Source organism: Astyanax mexicanus, chromosome 17, assembly GCF_023375975.1.
Source record: "Astyanax mexicanus isolate ESR-SI-001 chromosome 17, AstMex3_surface, whole genome shotgun sequence".
In the NCBI taxonomy this organism is placed as follows: domain Eukaryota; kingdom Metazoa; phylum Chordata; class Actinopteri; order Characiformes; family Acestrorhamphidae; genus Astyanax; species Astyanax mexicanus.
Window position 1 is genome coordinate 14,978,244 of NC_064424.1, and position 21,903 is coordinate 15,000,146.

The 21,903-nt window shown below is 39.5% G+C and overlaps 1 protein-coding gene across 3 annotated transcripts in view; it reads right to left on the minus strand.

The window, feature by feature from the left end:
* The window catches only part of tenm2b (teneurin transmembrane protein 2b), a 386,378-nt gene that overhangs the window by 242,850 nt on the left and 121,625 nt on the right, over nucleotides 1–21,903 (minus strand). For 2 of the 3 annotated variants that reach the window (XM_022676169.2, XM_049466163.1), the window contains exons 3-4: nucleotides 20,116–20,160; nucleotides 12,501–12,776 (exon numbers count right to left, since the gene is read on the minus strand). In XM_022676169.2, coding sequence (XP_022531890.2) covers nucleotides 12,501–12,776; nucleotides 20,116–20,160 — 321 coding nt within the window. The remainder of the gene's footprint in view (nucleotides 1–12,500; nucleotides 12,777–20,115; nucleotides 20,161–21,903) is intronic. The other variant, XM_049466164.1, reaches the window with a different exon arrangement.

The following is a 21,903-nucleotide window of genomic DNA, read 5'->3' on the forward strand; positions in this document are numbered from 1 at the left end:
CTTTGTTTCATGTATATATTGTGCTAAATGTGTGGTGGTTGGGTGGGAAGGGATAGTAATGGGTAAGGTAAACTGGATGTAGTGGGTTAGATGTGGGTGGGGTGGGATGGATGTGGGTGGGGTGGGATGGATGTGGGTGGGATTGATGTGGGTGGGATTGATGTGGGTGGGATGGATGTGGGTGGGGTGGGATGGATGTGGGTGGGATTGATGTGGGTGGGATGGATGTGGGTGGGATTGATGTGGGTGGGATGGATGTGGGTGGGGTGGGATGGATGTGGGTGGGATGGATGTGGGTGGGGTGGGATGGATGTGGGTGGGGTGGGATGGATGTGGGTGGGATGGATGTGGGTGGGGTGGGATGGATGTGGGTGGGATGGATGTGGGTGGGGTGGGATGGATGTGGGTGGGGTGGGATGGGATTTAAAAGAGATAAGAAAACATTGTAAGTTTTTTGTGTTACACTCTGTTTGCTACATCTGTTTTCTACAAAATTTTCAACAAAAAACTTAATTACAAAAAATTGTAACCCTCCACTTAGCCTGGATTTTTGTTTGGTGCTGAAAGTAGAATGATACACAGTATTTTGATTATTTTTTTTTAAATAAATAAATAAACAATAAAAAGTTACCAGTTTATTTCAGTTTCTCTACAGTAAAGACTAATCTAGCCTTACTGCTGCTGTAAGCTAACTGGTTGGTGAGTTGATTCTGGAGTTACAGTCAGAGTTTAAAAGCTTAAATTATAAAAGCACAAAAATCAATGTGTTATATAACATTTATTTTGGATTACAGCAGCAATTTTGGACTGGTGGTGGATGGGTATATTGAAAAAGAATAGCAACCTTTATTTATTAATGGAAAAAACCTAATTAAAGCTGAAGTAGTTCATTTTAGGAACTGTGAATTTTGTTCTAAATTAATGTAAACTCAACACTGTAAACGGACAAACCTTATTTGAGCAAGAAATCAGAATTGATTAATGAGACAGGCTCTGAGTGGTCCAGTGGGCTAAGCACTGCCACTATGATCAGGAGATTGCTGGTTCGAATCCTGTTCATGTAGCTTGCCATCGGCTACCGGAGCCCTGAGAGAGCACAATTGGCTTTGCTCTCTCTGGGTGGGTAGATGGAGCTCTTTCCCTTCATCCCTTTTCCATTCTTTTCCTTCATCCTCCTGGTTTTGGGGCATTACTAGTGATAGGGGAGTCCTAATGAGTGGGTTGGGTAATTGGCTATGGAAATTGGGGAGAAAATATTAATAAAATGTAAACAATTAATGAAGTTGTAGTGTGAACGTAGCAATATTGTACTATTTTTTGGTATTTTGGTTAAGTTATACATTTTGGTTGCTAATTTAAAATTTCACATTTACCATCTGTAAAGGGAGAACATGTAAACTCCACACAGAAAGAACCAGGTCACCCCAGCCAGGAACTGAACCCAGGACATCTTGCTATGAGGTGACTACGCTACCCAGTGCACCAATTTCTATTTTTTTTTTCCTTTATTTTGTCTGCATGCAAACAATCACACTGGTGAAAAAGACAAATAAATTTGTTTCCAACCTGCCTACTTATTAATACTGATTATTACACATTTCATTTTAATAGCAGGGTCTTGATAGTATAACTTTTTAAACACAAAAAAAAAACAGAATTTTAGGAACTGATTCTGATTCAAGCATAATTTCATGTAGTTTGCATGACTTTTCTATAAATCGGCTATCTATAAAACATATTCTAACGCACATAATGGCTAAGAAAAGATCAGATCTGTGGGCAGAGCCTGGACAGGTCAGCTGCAGCCTCATTAATGTAAACCTTTGTGTTGACACTGATCGCAGGAGCATGCATTCCTGTTGTGTTCTGAAACAGACAGACGGATAATTAAGACTTTGCACAATTATTAGCGGTCGCAGTCTACAGAGTTCCTGTAAACTGTAAGCTAAATACAAACCTTCTCTTAGCGAGGCACATTTCTAAACTAATATTCTGGAGCTTGTTTTAATGAAGCTGGAGTCTACAGCGTGGATAATGAGTCTGGTACTGTCTGCCAGCTCTGTTCTGCAGTGGTCTGACAGTACACTGTGAACACGAAGAGTTGTTGAAAGAGTCTGAATGGCAAACACTGCCACACTGGCATTTTAATGAACACGCTTTTTTCTTTTCTCCTTCTTCTTTTCTAATCACACGACTGCTCAACTTTGACAATGACATGAACTATGTATGAGCAACAGCAGCCAGAGTCTCGGCAGACTATAGGGAGACAGGAGGGGAAGGAACGGGGAGGCTTCAGATGCCAACAGCGATGATGAAGACGGCAGCGCGCGGGGTGACGGTGGGTTGTGTTCTAACTTCGGTGTCGTCGCCTGCTCTGACTAGGCTGGATGACCCGTGAATGAATCTTCTTCTCTTCTTTTCGTGTCTTAAAGCTTGTGGGTTGTATGACAGTTTCCCGTTATTTCTTTACACAATCTTTTGCATTTTTATTGAACAAAGTGATATCTTTTAAGCTGCTCTGATTGTGTAGTAGGGGCAGATCAGGCAGTGCTGAATTGTGTGGTTCTCTCCACATTCACAGGTGATTTGTCCAACTTGGCAGCTTTTGATCACCCTAATCTTGTTCCTGTTCTCAGGCGTTTGAGTGTCTTCCACTGGACCCATGGTGCTTCTGAGCCTAGAGGGAGGGAGGGCTTCAGACGGGGGGATTACTGAAGTCAATGGGAGGGTGGGTCGTCCTCACGTCTTTTTGTCCATAGTTGGAGTCTGGTTTCGACCTGTGATGCTAATAGACCACTGAAGTCAGGTCGTCACTTTGTTGTTTCTCTTGGTGCCATTTTGTTTATGCCCATATTTGGGGTTCTGTGTCTAAGAGAGGTTCAGGTCAGTGAAAAAAAATGAATGGGGGTTTTCTTTTTTTAAAAACTGACCTCTGTCACATTCTGTGTTAAATAGATATGTTCAGAACCCTGTACGTTTTATTCTGCGTACATTTTCCTCCTAAACATCACTGGATCATCTGAATTGCAAGTTCATTTAGGAGTCATAATGAGAAAAAATGCTAGCTTTATGCTAATGTTACAGCGCAGCTACAGAGATCTGCAGGGGGACTCTTTTCGGTGCAACACCAGCGAACTCCAGCCAGATCACCTTTTGGATTATTCTTCTTCTTCTTGACAGAGGATCATTAAAGTATTTAAAGAGCTGAAAACTATCAGTAGGATGATGTTAAGATAAGATAATAAGAGAAAGTGAGCTTTTACTGTTCAGGAGCAGTGCTTCCCTGCAGGGTTTATTATTTAGTTACGGCCATTAGTTTATTACAGCACACCTGACCCTAACAAACAACTAACAACTAACTAATCAACTAACTATCTGTCTGCCCTCACTGAGGAGAGCTGAGTGATACAGCAGGAAAACTAGCAGGACAGTGTTACTCCAGAACCACAGAGCTAACCCAGCTAACTGTAGAACCAGTAAGCTGTTTTATTTTTTTACAGAAACCTATTATAAGGACACATCTTAATGTGGCTTAATGTACTAAAACATTGAGCCAGAAACACCAAACATCTTAAGAGTCCCTTGCCGATCTCTGCAGCTGCGCTGTAGCATTAGCTCAAAGCCAGCATTTTTCTCATTACGACTCTTAAATGATCTCGTAGTTCAGAGGACCCAGTGATGTTCAGGAGTAAAATGTACACAGAATAAAACTTAAAACAGGGTTCTAAACATATTTATTTACCACAAAATGTGACAGAGGCCAGTTTTTGAAAAGCCCATTCATTTTTCTCATAGGGAAAAAACGCTTAGACACGGAAGACATACGATGACTTCAGAATGACGCACGACTTCAGTGGTCTATACGGGCTGGACATGGCCGAAAAACTTCTCCTAGACCCAGTGGGCCAGGGGTATATGTTTAATGAAGGAGGTCGCGTTTATCATTGGTGGCCTCGGTCATCTCAACTCGGCTGGCAACTTCCTGTCTCACAACATTATGGGTGACATACCAGAGTTCAAAAGAGGATAAATTGTTGGTGCACGTCTTGTTGGCGCATCTGTGACCAAGACAGCAAGTCTTTGTGATCTATCAAGAGCCAAGGTATCCAGGGTAACATCAGCATACCACCAAGAAGGACCAACCACATCCAACAGGATTAACTGTGGACGCAAGAGGAAGCTGTCTGAAAGGGATGTTCGAGTGCTAACCCGGATTGTATCCAAAAAACATAAAACCACGACTTTCCAAATCACGGCAGAATTTAATGTGCACCTCAACTCTCTTGTTTCCACCAGAACTGACCGTCGAGACAATAAATGATTGTGGTCTAAAACCAGGTGTTTTAGTTTCATTGTCCAACCCCTGTATATTTACACACACACATACATATATACAGTACATGCATGTGAACGGGGCTGAGTCTGATACCATGAGAATGCAACACACCAACGTGGCTCGTCACACAGCGATTTCTTGATCAAATCCGGCTCTTGCTTCACTGTCCTTATTAATTAGCTCCCATGGTGAGAATCCATTAGTGGCTGGTGTCTTGCTGTGTTCACATTTAACTCAATCTACACAAATGCACAGACACAGACGCAGACACCCACACACACACACAAATGCACAGACACCACACACATACAAAGAACTATATATACACTATATATATATATATATATATATATATATATATATATATATATATTTAAGCAGAGGATTCCTTTAAAGCAAAGCAGACACATGAAATTAGATGTGTTCTTGTGTTAAGACTGAGCTGTTGTGGCTTTTGTATTCGCTTCAGAAAGAAGCACAGTAGGATAGAGAAAATAAAAGAAAGGGTGAAAGAAGTGGAGAGGGATTAGATTTCTGGCTCAGACAAATAAGAAATGCCTCTCGCGAAGGCGTCAGAAGATTGGGTGCCGCGGATCAGCACTGAGAACAATGTAAATTGGCAGAGGCAGCAACACAACTTTTCCCAGCAGGAACACGCACTGCTACTTTTACAGAGGAAGATAAAGAACAGCAGCCTGCGCTCGCTAACATCAGCGATTTACCAGCACACACAAATGCTGCACAGGTCTTCACATCACTAATCAGTGCAGGTTTAATGATTAATCCACTCACCCCAATGCATCATTTCTGGAAAAAAAAAAAACTGGAACACTCTATAGTTCCTCAGTACAGCAGATTAGCAAATATTCAATCAGCACTGTTAGTGTTACCCTGCTTCACACTGGCAGCCAACCAGTCCCTCAAGTTAGCGTCGCCTCAAGTGAGTCTGTGGTGGGTGTGTATGAGGCTGCTTGTGTTGTCACGTGTGGGAGTGTGTCGGCGTGACAGGTTAGCATGCTGGCTAATGTAGCAAGTTTCCCACTGAGCTAGATCCTGTACTTCCCATGCTTTATTTTCTTCATCTCCTACATTGTACAGTGAATTAATATTGAAGTCATCCAGGCGGAACACATAAGGATTTATAAAGCAAATTTAAGTGTTAATCAAACCAAAATTACACTCAATGCTCTTTACTGCTATCGACACTACCTTAAACCCCCCAACAGTCTATTTTACACTAATCTACACTGGTCTAGAAGTGAAGTGTCTTCAGGTAAATGTCTGGTGTGTTTTTATTTTGGCAGCAGAAACACAGGTGCACCACTGACTGAAATGAACCTAGACAACAGTCAATTGTTGCGACCCAACCCGAACCATAAACCATCATTATGAGCCTGAGCCCGACCCTATCCGCCCCATAAACTGGCTGTTTTCGGGCTGTTTGGATGAGCAAAATATGACCAGAAATATGTTTATTAACACTGTAACATAGAAGCATAAACCTATTATTTAATTAAAATGATTTTTAAGAACAGCTACACACAGTGCTGGAAGTCAAACGCGGAAAGAGAGATGAATCTAAGAAACAAACGAGAAAAAGAGAGAGAGAGAGAGAGAGAGAGAGAGAGAGAGAGAGATTTGCGTGTTCTGGTCTTCGTTTTAATCTTGGATTTACCAGCAACAGTAAGCTCAGCCCAGCCTTATGGGTAAGAAAAAATGTCAAACATGCCAACACGTACGGACAGTGTCCAGGTTGCTAAGATAGAAAGAACCGTTAGTTACAGATGTTCTAAAGAGGTAAAACGAAACTGCATCAGACATGACAATGAAGCAAGACAGGAAGGATCTTCTTAAAGGAACTATAAATTACATGCATGCCCAGATAATTAACAGTGCTTAAGTGTCCATCAGTTGTCAGATGCCACCAGCAGTAGAAAACCTACTGCTACTTAAAGAGCAAAGCTGTGGGAGAGAGCTGTGGGAAGTTTATAAAAACAAACAAACACACCAAACAAAGTAACCAGAAGTTTCTAGAGAGACTAATAAAACTTGGGGTGTAAAAACAGTGATGTCAGTAATGGGTTACTCCAATCTGACCATAAAGCTACTTATGTATCTCACTGTGTGTTACTTTAAAAAAAAAAATTCTTAGTAAAAAGATATTATAGCTGGATGGATGGATGGATGGATGGATGGATGGATAGCCGTCGCGTTATTGCTGGAACTGTTGGCGACAACAACGCCAAAATAACAAAAGGCTAGGGAGCTAACAAGCTAACAAGCTAATGCACTCGGGCGAAACACACACTCACACAATGAGGGCCCCTCTCTCTCTTTTCACCTCACACATACACACACATACACAAATACAGACACTTTTTTTGATTTTGTATCAGCTAAAAAAGACAATATCAAGGTTGGTTGCTCACTCTGTGCTTCAACAAAGTTCTACCTAGCTTCCAAAACACAATGTCAAACAGGAAAAAACATTTGGAGTTACAGCAGCACACTTACGGTACATATAGTACATGTCCACTGGTACCTAGGCCTGGATTCATCATATTCATTTAAATGGAGAAAGCACGACATGCCATGGTGCATGCTGGGTTGCATTGAATGCAGCCCCACCCTCTGGTAAAAAAAGTTTAGCAGAGCTCAACTTTATTCAAATGAATTCGACTGCCGCACTGCGTCCAGCCAATCAGGAAAGAGAAGGCTGCGACGCCACACACAGACAAGCCTTACACACACATCAAACAGCCGCATTTCAAACAGAGAAGAGCAGCAGAAAATGGCAAAATATGGATTCTATAGATAATAGATTACAGTGAGGTTTACTAAAAATGTCAAATTTTAAACTTATGATTGTTTACTCCTGTTGCTTCATTTGAATTCAAAAACATCATGGACACGCCCACACACGGTGAATCGAGAGATCCGGCACGACACCATGCACTGCAGAAAAGTGCCAGTGGACAGGTACCATTATAGAACAAGTCTCAAAGGTGGAGTGAAGCTTCCAGTAAAGTGAGTATTAGGCAAAACTGTTATGTTGAGGCAGCAGGGTGGGTGGGTGTTAAATGTAAATAATAAAGTAACTTAGTTACTTTTAAAATCAAGTCATCAATAAAGTACCCTTTTTAAAGTTACCTTTTAAAAGAGTAATCAGTAATAAGTAATCTGATTACTATACCATCACTGGTAAGAAAATACCACTAGTTTTATGCAGATTGCATTGCACAAACAAAATGAACCTTGGTTTTCCTCACGAGAAGTGAGCAAATCTTCAAACCAATATAATAAAACAATATAATATATTATGGGCATTCCACGTGCAATAGGATACACTGTTTTTATATATTATTACTATAATACAGTGCTAATTTTGCACTGCAATTTCGGACAGATCTACAACTCGTCAGAACACTGAACACTAAAGTCACACTGAAGCCACAGTTCTAAGACAAAACAGCTTAAATTGCTGTTGTTTAAATTAAAGAGGCTCCTCCAAAATCCTCTCTAAACATGTTCTAATCATCTGCAGCTGATATTCTGCACCTGAAGCTAATTTTACACAGTTTAAGTAGTAATGAAGATCAAATGCCACACAAGAAAGCAAAAGGTAACTGAATCAGCCTGTTGGTCTTTTGGTGTTCACCACAGTGGCCATAAAGAACAACTGTTGCCCCACTGATACTATTTTCCTTTATGCAGAACAGCTTTTATGCACATCTGTTGTTTAGCACTAATGTTTCTTTTACACTAATGTGCATATGGCACAGCTTTTCCTTACACCAGCCAAGCAGACTGGCTGTACAGAGGAGGCTTTCTGTAAACATTGCATTGCAAAGCCTGTATACATTGCATTCATTGCCTGCATGCATTGTAAATAAACCAGTAGCTTAGTAGAAAATCAAATTAGAACATTTTGCAGGGGACCATATTACGCAAATCTCATTTTACTTGCATCTCTACAGACTCTATAAACACTCAAAGTTGCCATCAGAATAAGTAACCTTGCAAAGAACCACCCTGGCACCCTGGTAATCACCAGAGCCCCACCCACAGTTGAAGATCAACATTTTTGTCTACTGGTTTTAGGACTACAGTGCATAAATAGCACGAACGCTATTTCTCTAGGCAATGGAAAGTCAAAAAAGACAGACTGCTTTGGACAGTACACAGCAGGATTAGTCAGTAGACTTCGTCTGACAGAGGCATCTGTACCTACGGTTCTGTAGCAAGTCAAATAATGAGTTTGGTGCTTCTAGCACTATCTAACACTAATGCATGATAAATGCTTAGCATAACCATGGTGTGGCCAGCAACAGCTTACTTGCATAACAGTGATAGAGCCCTTAAATGGCTCATTCTGAAAGGGACCAAAAGTGGCAAGAAGAGAGCTGTTGAGATCTCGTTATGTGAGAGTGATTTTGTGCTAAAAACTTAATGAACATATTTTGGAAAGCTGATAGACCCTTTCTAACTTGTGTGAAAACAGGTATAATATTTCCCCTTTAAATTCACATATCATCTCTATATAAAAATACAACCCCAAATCAAAACAGAAATCAAATCAGCAACTTGTAGAAAGATCTGATTATATAGATTGATAAGTTTCACATAGTAAAACTTTCACTTAGTGGGATTTTCATTGTATCAGTGTATTTCTCAATAGGGAACTGTGGAATATGGTTTTATATGTGATGTGTGTGGCTTAACCTGGCATTAATGAAGAGTTTCTTCAGCTTTTTATTGGAGTATCTATCTAACTGATTCTAAAGCATTCCAGAGAACACAGTGCAAATCATCAGCTTCTAGAAAGATCTGATTATATAGATTGATATGTTTCACATAAATAAACTTTCACTTAGTGAGATTTCCATTTTATCAGTGTATTTGTCAACAGGGGAGTGTAGAAAGTGGCTTTATATGGATTAACAGCACAAAAGAATGACCCTGCAAGAAAGAACTCTTCTGATACTGGTTTAACAGGGCAATATTCTCTGCAACCTTCAACCTTTTTTTTCAGCTAGGCTTAGAGAGCATACAACACAATACCAAAGAGAGAAAAGGGGAGAATGAAGGTAGTGATCCAGCCTTCACTGGAGATACAGTTTAGTGAATGAGAAACAAAGCACTAGGACTGAGTTGAGTGAAGTGAATGAGATGCAGTATCTCATAGATACACTTAGTCTGCTCCCAGCTCGCTGTTTATTATTAGAAATATCTTTACAACAGTCCATATTAATGTCGTAACTGATGGTATTAAACAGTACTGCCAGTACTCGCATGTTGCCAAGGCTGGAGCCGCTGCAGTACAGAGATCAAAGCAGATCCAAAGCAGATAAGAAGATCAAAACACCATCGAAGACTTAACTCTTGCACTTTTCCATCAGCATCCTGAATCTACTGTATCTACACGGACAGTACCTTCAGAATACCAGTAGGTTGTGATTTACGCTAGCATCAGGTAATGCAGTTGAGTTCACAGCAATCAGAGGGGAGACGTTAACCAAATGTCGCTCTCGTATTAATCAAGGAATGTGTGGAGCAGGTGCGGTATGTTCTTTTTCATTTCCATTCATGTGATAACAACCTCTGAATGCAGCACAATTTCACAACTTCAAAAAGCAGAGTAGTTGAAACTGATCAAGACTGCAGCTGTAACTAAATTCACCTCTTCCTCGAGTTCGGTCATTTCCTCAAAACGCACTAAAGTCATTAAAGGCTTCTCTGGACCAGAGGACAGAAACAGGACGCAGGATTATTGCTGTGTAGCTAAATTCCATGAAGTCTAAGAAAAAAAAAAAAAACACTGGAAAAATAATTATACACATATAACCATAAGTATTGGTGTTATGGAATAACAACGGAAATATCGGGAGAAGCAACATGAACCTGAAGCCCCTCCCTCTTACAGTGATTTAACATCCTATAAATATAATCTCTATCTTGTTCCCATGTTTTAAGATTGTTTAAAATGTCTAGTTGGGGTCTCTAGAAGAAATGAATGCTATGTGAGCTGTTTTTGATGAAAAAAAGTGCTCTCCGGTGATCCGGTATAATGCTGCTTTAGTCTAGTGGAGGAGTGGACGGGAAAGAACGATAGGATTTTGGCTCTTGCTCATGAATATTCATAAATGCAGACATATCGACTCTGATTGGCTAACAGCACTGCGACACCAGGACGCAGTGAGACAGACAACAGTTAGAAACGTTTTAAAATAAAACACATTTCTACACTAATAACAGGTTTTGCAATGTCATATGTTACTTTACAACATGTGTAATGTCCTGCTAAGTGCAGTTCAGCCACTGACCTAGTCTTAGAGTCTCGGTAAAATGTGAAATCCACTGGAGATCCTATGTAAACCTATAGTTTCTTACACTCAGAGGTGGGTAGTACATGTCCAGAAAGTATTAATCCACCTGTGGTGTATAAATCCTCTACATTTACACACCTACCTATCTCAATTGTTCTTCGCTGGTGGTGTTCCATAGACAAATTCTAATAATTTTTCCTAAGCTCTGAATTGTGTTTTTTGCACAAATAAAACAGAAATTAACTTGTTCTGTACTTGTTAGCTCCTATCTGATGAGACAGTGACGCCCTGTGGGCGGTGGCGAGCCAAGGTGGGCGAGGCCATGAATACTAATTCACAGGTTGACGTAGACACAGGTGCTTTTCTTGATCGACTCGTTTTCTGAATTTTTTTTTTTTTTTTTACTAGTTACTGCAGACAATAGAGGTTGAGGAAGAGTTTTATATGCAGCATCCATATACAACTCAGAGAGACCTATTGTATTTCACAAAGACAAAGAAAGTGGATTTTAGCGGAAGGACACCTTTAAAAGTCCTCCACCACCCCTTCTACCACAAGCAGAAGCCGCCCAAACTCCAGTCCAAGAATCTCCAAATTCTCTTCGTCTCTCTGTCTTCCAATCTCCTCCTAAATAATGTTCCAAAGTAGCAAATTACCATTTCTACTGGACTGATTCAATTTAGCCTCTGCCTTCTGGCTTATTAAACCTGGGTATCAAACCCAAAACCCTGCCATTATTAACCTGATGCTCTAATCACTAAAGCAGCACTGCCCCAGTAAAAGCAACAGTATTATTGCAGTATTATTGCTGTGCAGCTAAATGCCTTTAAATAAAAAAGCACTAACATTTTTTAAGCAACAGGTAACCAAGCAACATACTAAATAATAAATGAGAACAAAAAAATCTTTGTAGCAAAAAGGCTGTGGTTGATGTTCTGACTTTGATTAAACCAGAGTGTCTGAGAATGAATTTCACGTACTACTAACAGCATTAAATAAATGCAGTGGGAACACGCTGTCCTTGTTCGACAGACCGTATTATCATACCAGTTAGAATTAAGATGGGCTTGAGATCAGATAAGGTCTGATAAGTTCAACCTTTTGACTTTTTCTAATGTATGCTGTTAAGGATTATTTAAAAAAATGCCCAAATATAATGACTAGAAAACAGGGTCTGAACATCTTAAAAACAACCAGCTCTGAAAAAAAAATTAAGAGACCACTTCAGTTTCTTAATCAGTTTCTCTGATTTTGCTATTTATAGCTTTATGTTTGAGTAAAATGAACATTGTTGTTTTATTCTATAAACTACAGACAACATTTCTCCCAAATTTCAAATAAAATGATTGTCATGTAGAGCATTTATTTGCAGAAAATGAGAAATGGCTGAAATAAAAAAAAGTTGCAGAGCTTTCAGACCTCAAATAATGCCCAAAAAAACAAGTTCATATTTGTAAAGTTTTAAGAGTTCAGAAATCAATATTTGCTGGAATAACCCTGGTGTTTAATCACAGTTTTCATGCATCTTGGCATGTTCTCCTCCACCAGTCTTACACACTGCTTTTGGATAACATTATGCCTGCATTCCTGGTTCAAAAATGTAAGCAGTTCAGCATGATTTGATGGCTTGTGATCATCCAGCTTCCTTTTAATTATATTCCAGAAGTTTTCAATTTAGTTAAATCAAAGAAACTCATCATTTTTTAAGTGGTCTCTTATTTTTTTTCCAGATCTGTAAGGCAGGTCTCTGCCCTCACACTTTTTTTCTTGTAAACTCCTCCTCACGTTACACTCACACATTTGTGTCACTCAGTCGCTGACGTGTTTAGCGCTCCTACCTGACTCGTCGTCAGTCTTGTGCTCGTTCTCGGAGTCGGTGAGGGTCAGGGCTGAGTGGTCGGGGCTGGACAGGCCCGAGCTGCGGCAGGTCTTCAGGCCCTGGCCGCTCCACAGCTGGACGGCACGCTCCGGGGTCATTACGCCTTCGGGATCTGAGTCGCCATCAGAGGCGGTGCTCAGCGAGTATCCCCGCTGCACCAGGCTCAGGTCTGAGCAGTACACACTCTGCTGCTGAGGAGGGTCACACACACCCAGCTCCGCAAGCGTGAAGCTCCCTGAAACAGAAAACACAAAAGGAGCTTTTTAACCAGAGACACAGGCAATTAGTATACTGTGGCTTCAAAAATGATACTTATTTGCCTTAACCCCTTAACATGCCTTGTAACATCCCTTATACGAGCTACAGGTGTAGGTGATACATAACCCTTTTTCCTGCAGTAAAATAAGTTTTTAACACTCAGAAAATTTGAGGCCTTTGAAATCTCCTACAGGACACTTAGAGAAGCTGTCCGTTTTCTCTCTACTCCACTTAATAATTCCAGATCAGTAACAGGAATCAACCCAAATTCTGCAGGTTTGAAAACAGACTAACTTAACGAAACTGAAGGTTTGGAGGAAATTAATTGTTTGATTTGTATTCAGGAAAATATTGATTTTAAAATGAAGTTCAGCCAATTTTAAGATTTGTATTCATTATATTTTGGCATTAGCAGATTAAATTAATATATATTTTTAAATAATTTTTCTATTACAATTACGCTTTTCAGTAATGTTACTTATCAAAAATGATTTTTTTATGTTATGCTTGAATAGAAATCCTAAAGATTTAATGGTGTAATGTCAGGCAGAACATTGACAAAAATTCTGGCCTGTTAAGGGGTTAATATGTTAAATAAATAATAAATAAAAACTGAGAAAATAAAGGGACATTGGGAATTAAAGGTATTAATAAAGAGTTTATTCAGCTTTTATTGGAGTAACTGTCTCTGCTAATCTCTACTTCTATAAAATGCTATCTAATAGCATTATTCTAAAGCATTGCTACTTCAGTCAGGATCACTAACTCTTCCCATCATTCCAGAGAACACAGTTCCTCTGCTTTACATATCAAAACTAAGGAACCAATGATATCCCTCAAGCCCATGCACCTGGCATTACTATTGGAACAACCTAAACTGACCTTACTTATGGTCTTGTTAACACTATGAATGTAATCAAATCCCCACATCAATGCTTCAAAATTCAGTAGAAAGCAGCACAGTAGACAGAATTACTCCAGACTCAAAAAAAAGCTGAATATATATATATATATATATATATATATATATATATATATATATATATATATATATATATTTTTTTTTTTTTTTTTTATAATATATTGTCCCACAAATTATTGCAGGAAACAATAATATTGTCATTTTAAGACCACAGACTTAATGCCACTGATGTAATGATAGTATAACAGCACTATAATGCAATTTCACACTTTTTATATGTTGCAGTTTTCATCTATGAGTATGGAGTTGCCAAATATTGATGCAATGATTGACTAATATTAGACTCAAATACATCTGAGATAAAAAAAAATAATAATAATCACACAGTAGAAACACGTACTTTCGTCAGACAAATCAGTATTCTATTTCTTTTTTGGGAAGAAAATATCAGTAACAAGTTGAAAAGCCAGGGTTCGTCAAGGTATGAGATTGTATCAGTACACTCCTATGATGCATTATTAATGCAGAAACATACATTAAGGTCTAGAGCAAGATATGCTACTGTTAAAACCACACCTTTTTTTAGGCAAATACATTTTGCATTGTATTTTTCAACAAGACGATGCAACACCTCAATAAAAAATCTGTTTGCAGGAAGAATGGGGCAAAATAACACCTGAAACTCATCTTAAGCCCTATCTAGACGGGATTTGTTTCTCAGGGGGTCCTGGGGTAATTTTCTTTTTTATGGGGGGCCCTCTATGATTCTATTCCTGTCCAGAAAAACCATGTATGGTGGCTGAGAAAATTACAGGCTAAATTACCTACTCTTTTTCTCTGAACTCTGTGGTCCTCCAGTAATTTCAGTCCCGTCCGGACTCACATCTATGAGTGTATAATAAAATAGCTATTTGTCCACTGCCACTTTGGGTGAGCGTTTCCACGGAGATCCACGTAAACACAACAGCGAGTGGAAATGGAGGAGCTTCTGAACGCGATATCATGTGACTGAAAAAGCCAAAAAACTCACTGGTCCTCCTGTTTCTTCAATTACAGTCTGGATACCAGAGTTTTATAACTGAGTAGAAGTGTAGAAGATAGGGCTATAGCTTGGCATCACCTGTATCAAAACGTCTTTTAACGAATGGCAACATTACGAAGGGGGACTTGATTTTTGATTTTTCCTCCCAACTTTAGTTTTTGGAATGTGTTACAGCCTTGAAATGCAGGAATGGGTGTATATTAACAGACGAAATGAAGCTGAGCAGAAAAATATGAAATATCTCAGGTTCATACTGTTAGCTACGCAATAAAAGTCAAAGTATTTGTAAGAAACCTTGTGTTGTTTATATTTTTTTTCTTTGCATTTTCCTTTCTGTCCCATTCTTTTATGATTTCTCTTCTGGTAAACACCATGGATGATATTAGCATTAGCTATTCTGACTTAACTTTAAACACACTGGTGAAGCAACTTTCCCAGCTAATCCTTTCTCCCAACTGGCTGCAACTCTGCTTAACACCATCTTTCCCTTCCAGTTACTCCAGTTCCTACATTCTGACTGCAAGGCCAAAGCAGACACAGGCAAGCCATCCCAGCCTGTTGCCTGGAGTTGGGGAAGCAGTCTACCTGTTTGTGTTTCAGCTTTCCAACTTCAGATCACCTCCAAATCCAACAACTCCGCACAAGCAAACAGTGTTTAATCAAGACAAACCTACAGTCACTAAAGCCTGGACGTGAGCGCGGGAAAGCGATTAGCTCTGGCGTGCACCACCGTGCTAAACTGTCAACCGAGGGGGGCTTTTGAGAACACAGCCAACTGTGCCCTCTGGGAGGCTTGGCTATAGAAGCATGCAGCACAGCTGGGACTCAAACCAGATTCCATTCCACAGGGCTTTCCTCTGTAAATATATGCACATCTGATGTACAAAACGTGAGAATGGTGAGAATCGATGCTCCTACAATAATTATCAAGGAATTAATTAGAAGGGAACTCATGGCAATAAAGTACTCACCTACAGAAGAGAAATAAAGGCTGATTAAAGAAACTAATGAGCTCCCAAGGCAACATTTCTAGAAAAATACATAGACTTTATCATGGGGTAATAAATGACTAGGACGGAAGCATTTTACATCTTGACAAATCCAATTAGCAAGTTTTTTTAATAGGTAGATCTTTGCAATAATCTCAGAAACCTCACATATCGTCTCAGTCAGTGAAAATACATGTACTTCCTAAATGATAACTTTACAGGAGAGGGAGAAAGTTTTAATGAAAGCTAATGTATAAAGATTTTTCAATGAATTTTGGAACATTTATATTAGTCTATACATCATGAAATTTGCACACAATGTAAAAAAATGACTCATGAATGAAAAACAGCAAAAAAGAGAAAATAGAAATGAACTTTTAAAAAGTGTTTGCATTTTTAAACATTTTAAACGCTTAAAATCTGTGACTTTTATTATACTCTATAAGTTACTCTTAGGTAAATACATGGAAAGCAAAGCAAACTGGCTTAAGTTGGTCCTACGTTATACTGATGAGGAAAAACAGCCACAAACCACTGGTTTGTGCACTTTATGAGGTTAAATATTCGTATTATTTGTATTTATCCATTTTATTCATAAAAAACTGGACAAGCATCATACAAAATCTGTCTTAAACAACATTCATTATCTATTATAAAAAATATATATATACATTTAGGGGCACAGAGTGGTCCAGCGGGCCTAGCGCTGCCACTATGATTGCGAGATTAGTGGTTTGAAATCCCAGTCATGCAGCTTGCCATCAGTTGCTAGAGCTCCCAAAAGAGCATGATTTCCCTTGTGTCGTAGGAGGCATGTGCTAGTCCTCACCATCCTTGTGTTGCAGCATCACTAGTGATGGGGGATATATAGCTGTGGAGCAACTGAATTAGTGGGACAATTGGCCTAGCTGAATTGGGGAGAAAATTAGAAAAATAAATAAATAAATCTAAAATAAATGACAAGAGTTAAGAATCGATTATCTGGTTAGAACTGCATCTGCCATAGGGGCCCACCAAATTAGGCAGCAAGTAAACAGTCAGTTCCTAAACTAGATGTGTTAAAAGCAGGAAAGATGGGCAAAAGGTAACAGTAAAGCTCAACATATCAAGCAGGTCTTGTGGTCAGAACCTACCAGGGAAACTGAAACTGGTGAATCAGTGAGAGGGTCATTGACAAGGTACTTTGATGTAATTCACTGAAGCCCCGCCCCACAAATACCAAAAGACAAAGGACAGAGGTCTTGTTGTGTCCATGTCTCTATAGGTCAGAGCTGCTTTGATGGCAAGAGGGGAACCTATACATTATTTGGCAGGTGGTTTTGATGTTATGGCTGTTCAGTGTATATACAGCTATGACAAAAATAAGGGACCACTTACAAATGATGAGATTTCTATGATTTTACCAAATTGAAAACCTCTGAAATATAATTAAGAGGAAGATGGATGATCACAAGCTATCAAAACAAGCTGAAATGCTTGAATATTTGCACCAGGAGTGGCATAAAGTTATCCAAAAGCAGTGTATAAGACTGGTGGAGGAGAACATGCCAAAATGCATGAAAACTGTGATTAAAAACCAGAGTTATTCCACCCAATATTGATTTCTGAACTCCTTAAACTTTATAAATATGAACTTGTTTTCCTTGCATTATTTGAGGTCTGAAAGCTCTGCAATGTTTTTTTGTTATGCAAATAAATGCTCAAATGAGAATATTTTTATTTGGAATTTGAGAGTAATGTTGTCTGTAGTTTATAGAATTAAAACAACAATGTTCATTTCACTCAAACATACACCTATAAATAGTAAAATCAAAGAAACTGATTCAGAAACTGATTTTTTTTTTTTCAGAGCTGTATACTCCTACAGATTCCTTCGGTATCTCAGTGGGTTAAGTATCTTTTGCTCATTCATAATGAAAGAATTAATTTGCTGATAGCATAAAAGTCACATATAAAGAACAAGGCTGCTCCTGAAATAAATGATTTCTGTACATTTAAGCTACAAATCTAATAAAATAGTAATTGCAAGATGATGTAGTATTAACTGACAACTACATTTTCTTTTTATCTTGATGCATTTATAATATAAAACAAGTTACACATTACACATTATATACACAGATCAAGCATAACATTATGAGCACCTCCTTGTTTTTACAATGGTTATACCTTTTTTACAGCTCCACTAAGCATTTAGGAATACTTGTAGTTCTATAAATACAGTCTGCTGCTGTTTTTCCCTCCTTTCAGTAACCTGTAGAAAGCCTCTTGTAATCACTACATCTACAAGGAGGAGCAGCCTTAGGTATGAGTATTTAATAGAGAGTATGACAGTGAGTGGACACAGTGTTTAAAAACTCCAGCAGCACTGCTGTGTCTGATCTACTTGAGCCAGCATAACACACTACAAGCACTGCAGTGCTGAGAATGACCCACCAACAAAATAACAGTTCCTCTGTGGTGGTCTCTCCCTCTCTCCTTTGGGCTCCTGACCATTAAACAGCAGCATGAATGGAGAATAATAAAATATGCAGAGAAACAGATACACAACTACAGTCTGTAATTATAAAAAGGCAAAGGTCTCCTATATGATCAGTGGAGCTGAAAAAATAAATAATGGGTGTTTCATCGTGTGTAGTCACCCACGATCACTTTCGTAGAAAGTGGTGGAGGCTGTGGGTAATAAAGCATCACTACGCAACCACCACACTCTGAGGAAAGTGCCAGATGCCTTACAATATGTGATGCAGCATCACAATAAGAGTTAAGGATGGAGAGACCTTGGTCATTGGGCTTTCACGGACTGCTTATTGAGATATGCGATCTTGAGAACGGCCACTTTATTAAGCCTTTATTACACCTTGCTAGTACCAGGTTGGACCCCCTTTTTGCCTTCAGAACTGCCTTAATCCATCGTGGCACAGATTCAACAAGGTACTGGAAACATTCCTCAAAGAGTCTGGTCCATATTGACATGATCGCATTAGATTTATCTGCTGCAGATTTGTCGGCTGCACATCCATGATGCGAATCTCCTGTTCCACCACATCCCAAAGTTGCTCTATTGGATGGAGATCTGGGGACTGTGGAGCCATTCCAGTACAGTACAGAACTCATTGTCGTGTTCAAGAAACCAGTCTGAGACGATGATTGGCGCTTTATGACATGGCGCATTATCCTGCTGGAAGTAGCCATCAGAAGATACAGGTACACTGTGGTCATAAATAAAGAGATGAACATGGTCAGTAAAAATACTCAGGTAGGCTGTAGTGTTAAAACAATGCTCAATTTGTACTAATGGTCTTAAATGGTCCCATAACCATATTCCCCACAACATCGCACCACCACTACCAGCCTGAACCTCTGATACAAGGCATGATGGATCCATGCCTTCATGTTGTTGACGCTAAATTCTGACCCTCATCAGAGACTCATCAGACCAGGTAAAGTTTTTCCAATCTATTTTTAGTCAATTGTCCAATTTTAGTGCGCCTGTGTGAATTGTGGCCCCAGTTTCCTGTTCTTAGCTGACAGGAATCAGGGCACCCGGTGTGGTCTTGGTCTTCTGCAGCTGTAGCTCATCCGTCTCAAGGTTGGACGTGTTGTGCTGATGTTCAGAGATGCTCTTCTTTTCTGCAGACCTTGGTTGTAACGAGTGGTTATTTGAAGTACTGTTGTCGTTCTTTCAGCTCCAACCAGTGTGGACATTCTCCTCTAACCTCTGGCATCAACAAGGCATTTGCACCCACAGAACTGTATCCGCTCACTGGATATTTTGTCTTATTTTCAGATCATTCTCTGTAAACCCTAGAGATTGTTGTGCGTGAAAATCCCAGCAGATCAGCAGTTTCTAAAATACTCAGACCAGCCTGTCTGGCACCAACAACCAATCAAGCCACATTTAAAGTCACTTAAATCACCTTTCTTACTCAATCTGATGCTCGGTTTGAACTGCAGTAGATGGTCTTGGCCATGTCTACATGCCTAAATGCATTGAGTTGCTGCTGTCATGCGATTGGCTCATTCGACATTTGTGTTAAAGAGCAGTTGAACATAATAAAGTTCCTAATAAACTGGCTGGTGAGTGTATATATTATTATTTTGCTCAGTTATTTACTTATTTGTAAAATAAACTACAAAAACATACAAACAAACACAAACACACACTTAGACAGATCCACCATCAATCACACAGTGAACATTTATGAGATATGCACAAGAACAGAATGGAAAGGGAAGTCCAGAAGGAAGCTTCTCACTGGTAGACAGCAGGTTAGTCAGGGTCAGGGGAACAACTGTATGCTCTACACATTAGAGCAGATGGATACAGGTGCACGGAGGCACGTACCTGCACACTGCATACCTGACATGAAGTACCTGAAGCCGATAGGGGCCAGCTCCACGTAGGCTGTGCGGATAAAAGCGGAGTGGACTCTGTGAGTCAAAGCAATAAACAGAAATCACAACTCATTTAAATCCCTGCTTTATTTAATGCTGCTACACAGACTCTGAGAAAAGAGCTAATAAACTGCTTTCTCTCTCTTACACAAACATAAACTCAACAAGGTCAGTGGTAATACACTCTGAGAAATAAAGGTTTTAAACAGCTTGTCTAGGGATGCTGTAGAAGATCCACTTTTAAACTCCATAAATAACCAAATGTTTGTAATAGAGAGTATATTTACACTGTAAAGGGGACACATTATGCAAACCTCACTTTTTGCATTCTTTTGTATTTCCTCTTGTGACATCACAATGAAGAAAACCTGGATAGAACCACCCTGGCAACCTCCACCAGAGGCCAACCCAGTAGATTAGATAAAGAAAAGCCATTTATTACATTTTGGTTAAGATCCAGACAGACAGTACATAGCTGGATTAGCCAGCAGACTTCGTCTGATGGAGGGATCTGTGGCAAGTCAGAATGGGTGCATGGCAAGTCAGCAAATGAGGGAGATAGCATAAAAGTAGCATAAATTAGCTTGTTTGTGTTTTTTGCTATTTAGCCCAAGCTAACACTAATGTGGTAAACGCTGTGGTATACACAGTGTGGACAGCAACAGCTCTTTTTTTTGCATAAAAATGATCTGAAAGGGACTTAAAGGGACTTAAAAGAGGTGTTTGTTAAGTACAGGCATAGTTTGAGGTGTATATTGAGTTCAGGCTGATGTTGAGATGTAGGTTAAATTAAGGTTAAAAACTTGAAAGTGACATTTCAGAGGAAAGTTAGGACAGTTCATTAGTTCGGAAGGAAGATCCGCACTGTCGGCCAGTTCGTAAACTCTCCGAACTTTTTACAAAGCAAAAGTTTCAAGGATGAAAAGAAAAAAAAGCACTATAGAAACTAAACCCAGACTTGTTTTCATGTGAAGTATTCACGCAGAAAGAAGCCAACTCCCTGATGTTAGCATGCCCACTCCAAAGGGAAACATCTTCAAGGTGTAAACTTGAGATAGAACATCTAACTGAACAGCCAGCCGGCAGCATTCTGACAAACTGGGGATATCTCCCTGGAGTGCTTATATAAAAAAAAAGGAAAAAAAAGGAAAAAAAATGGAGAAAAAAAAGAAAAACTTCCTGCCGTCTAGTCAGTTTAGACCCTCCTCTCCCACCCCCCCTCGCTCAGACACCCTGGGCATTACAGTGAATATCCCTTTTCACCAGGTGCTAAAACGAGAGAGTGAGCGAGAGCGGCAAGGTCATTTGTTGAGGGAGCTATTGCCATGGCAACATAGCCCTGTTCACATGCCAGCAGGTACGCAGGATATTTTTTTTTTTTTTAAGTAAAGGGAAGTGTGAGTGTGTGAGTGAGTGTGTGTGTGTGTGTGTGTGTGTGTGGGCAGTAAAATTTCTTCTAATCTTTTCAGACCTCGGTCACACCCTGACCTCTGTAACACAAACATCCGTATGACCACCAAGCTATAAAGGCCACGCCCACTGATCCAACATGAAACCAAACAGTCTTCACTATATCTAACCTGTGAAGACTCATCTGAAGAATAATAGATATATTAGATATGATACATTTTCTTGTTCTCTATACTGTCTTGTGAAATATCTGTATAATGCAAATTATCAGACTTCCACAGACATCCCTCCTCTCCAGCAAATGTCAGGAATCTCCCACATACTGAAAGAGGCTCCCCGAATC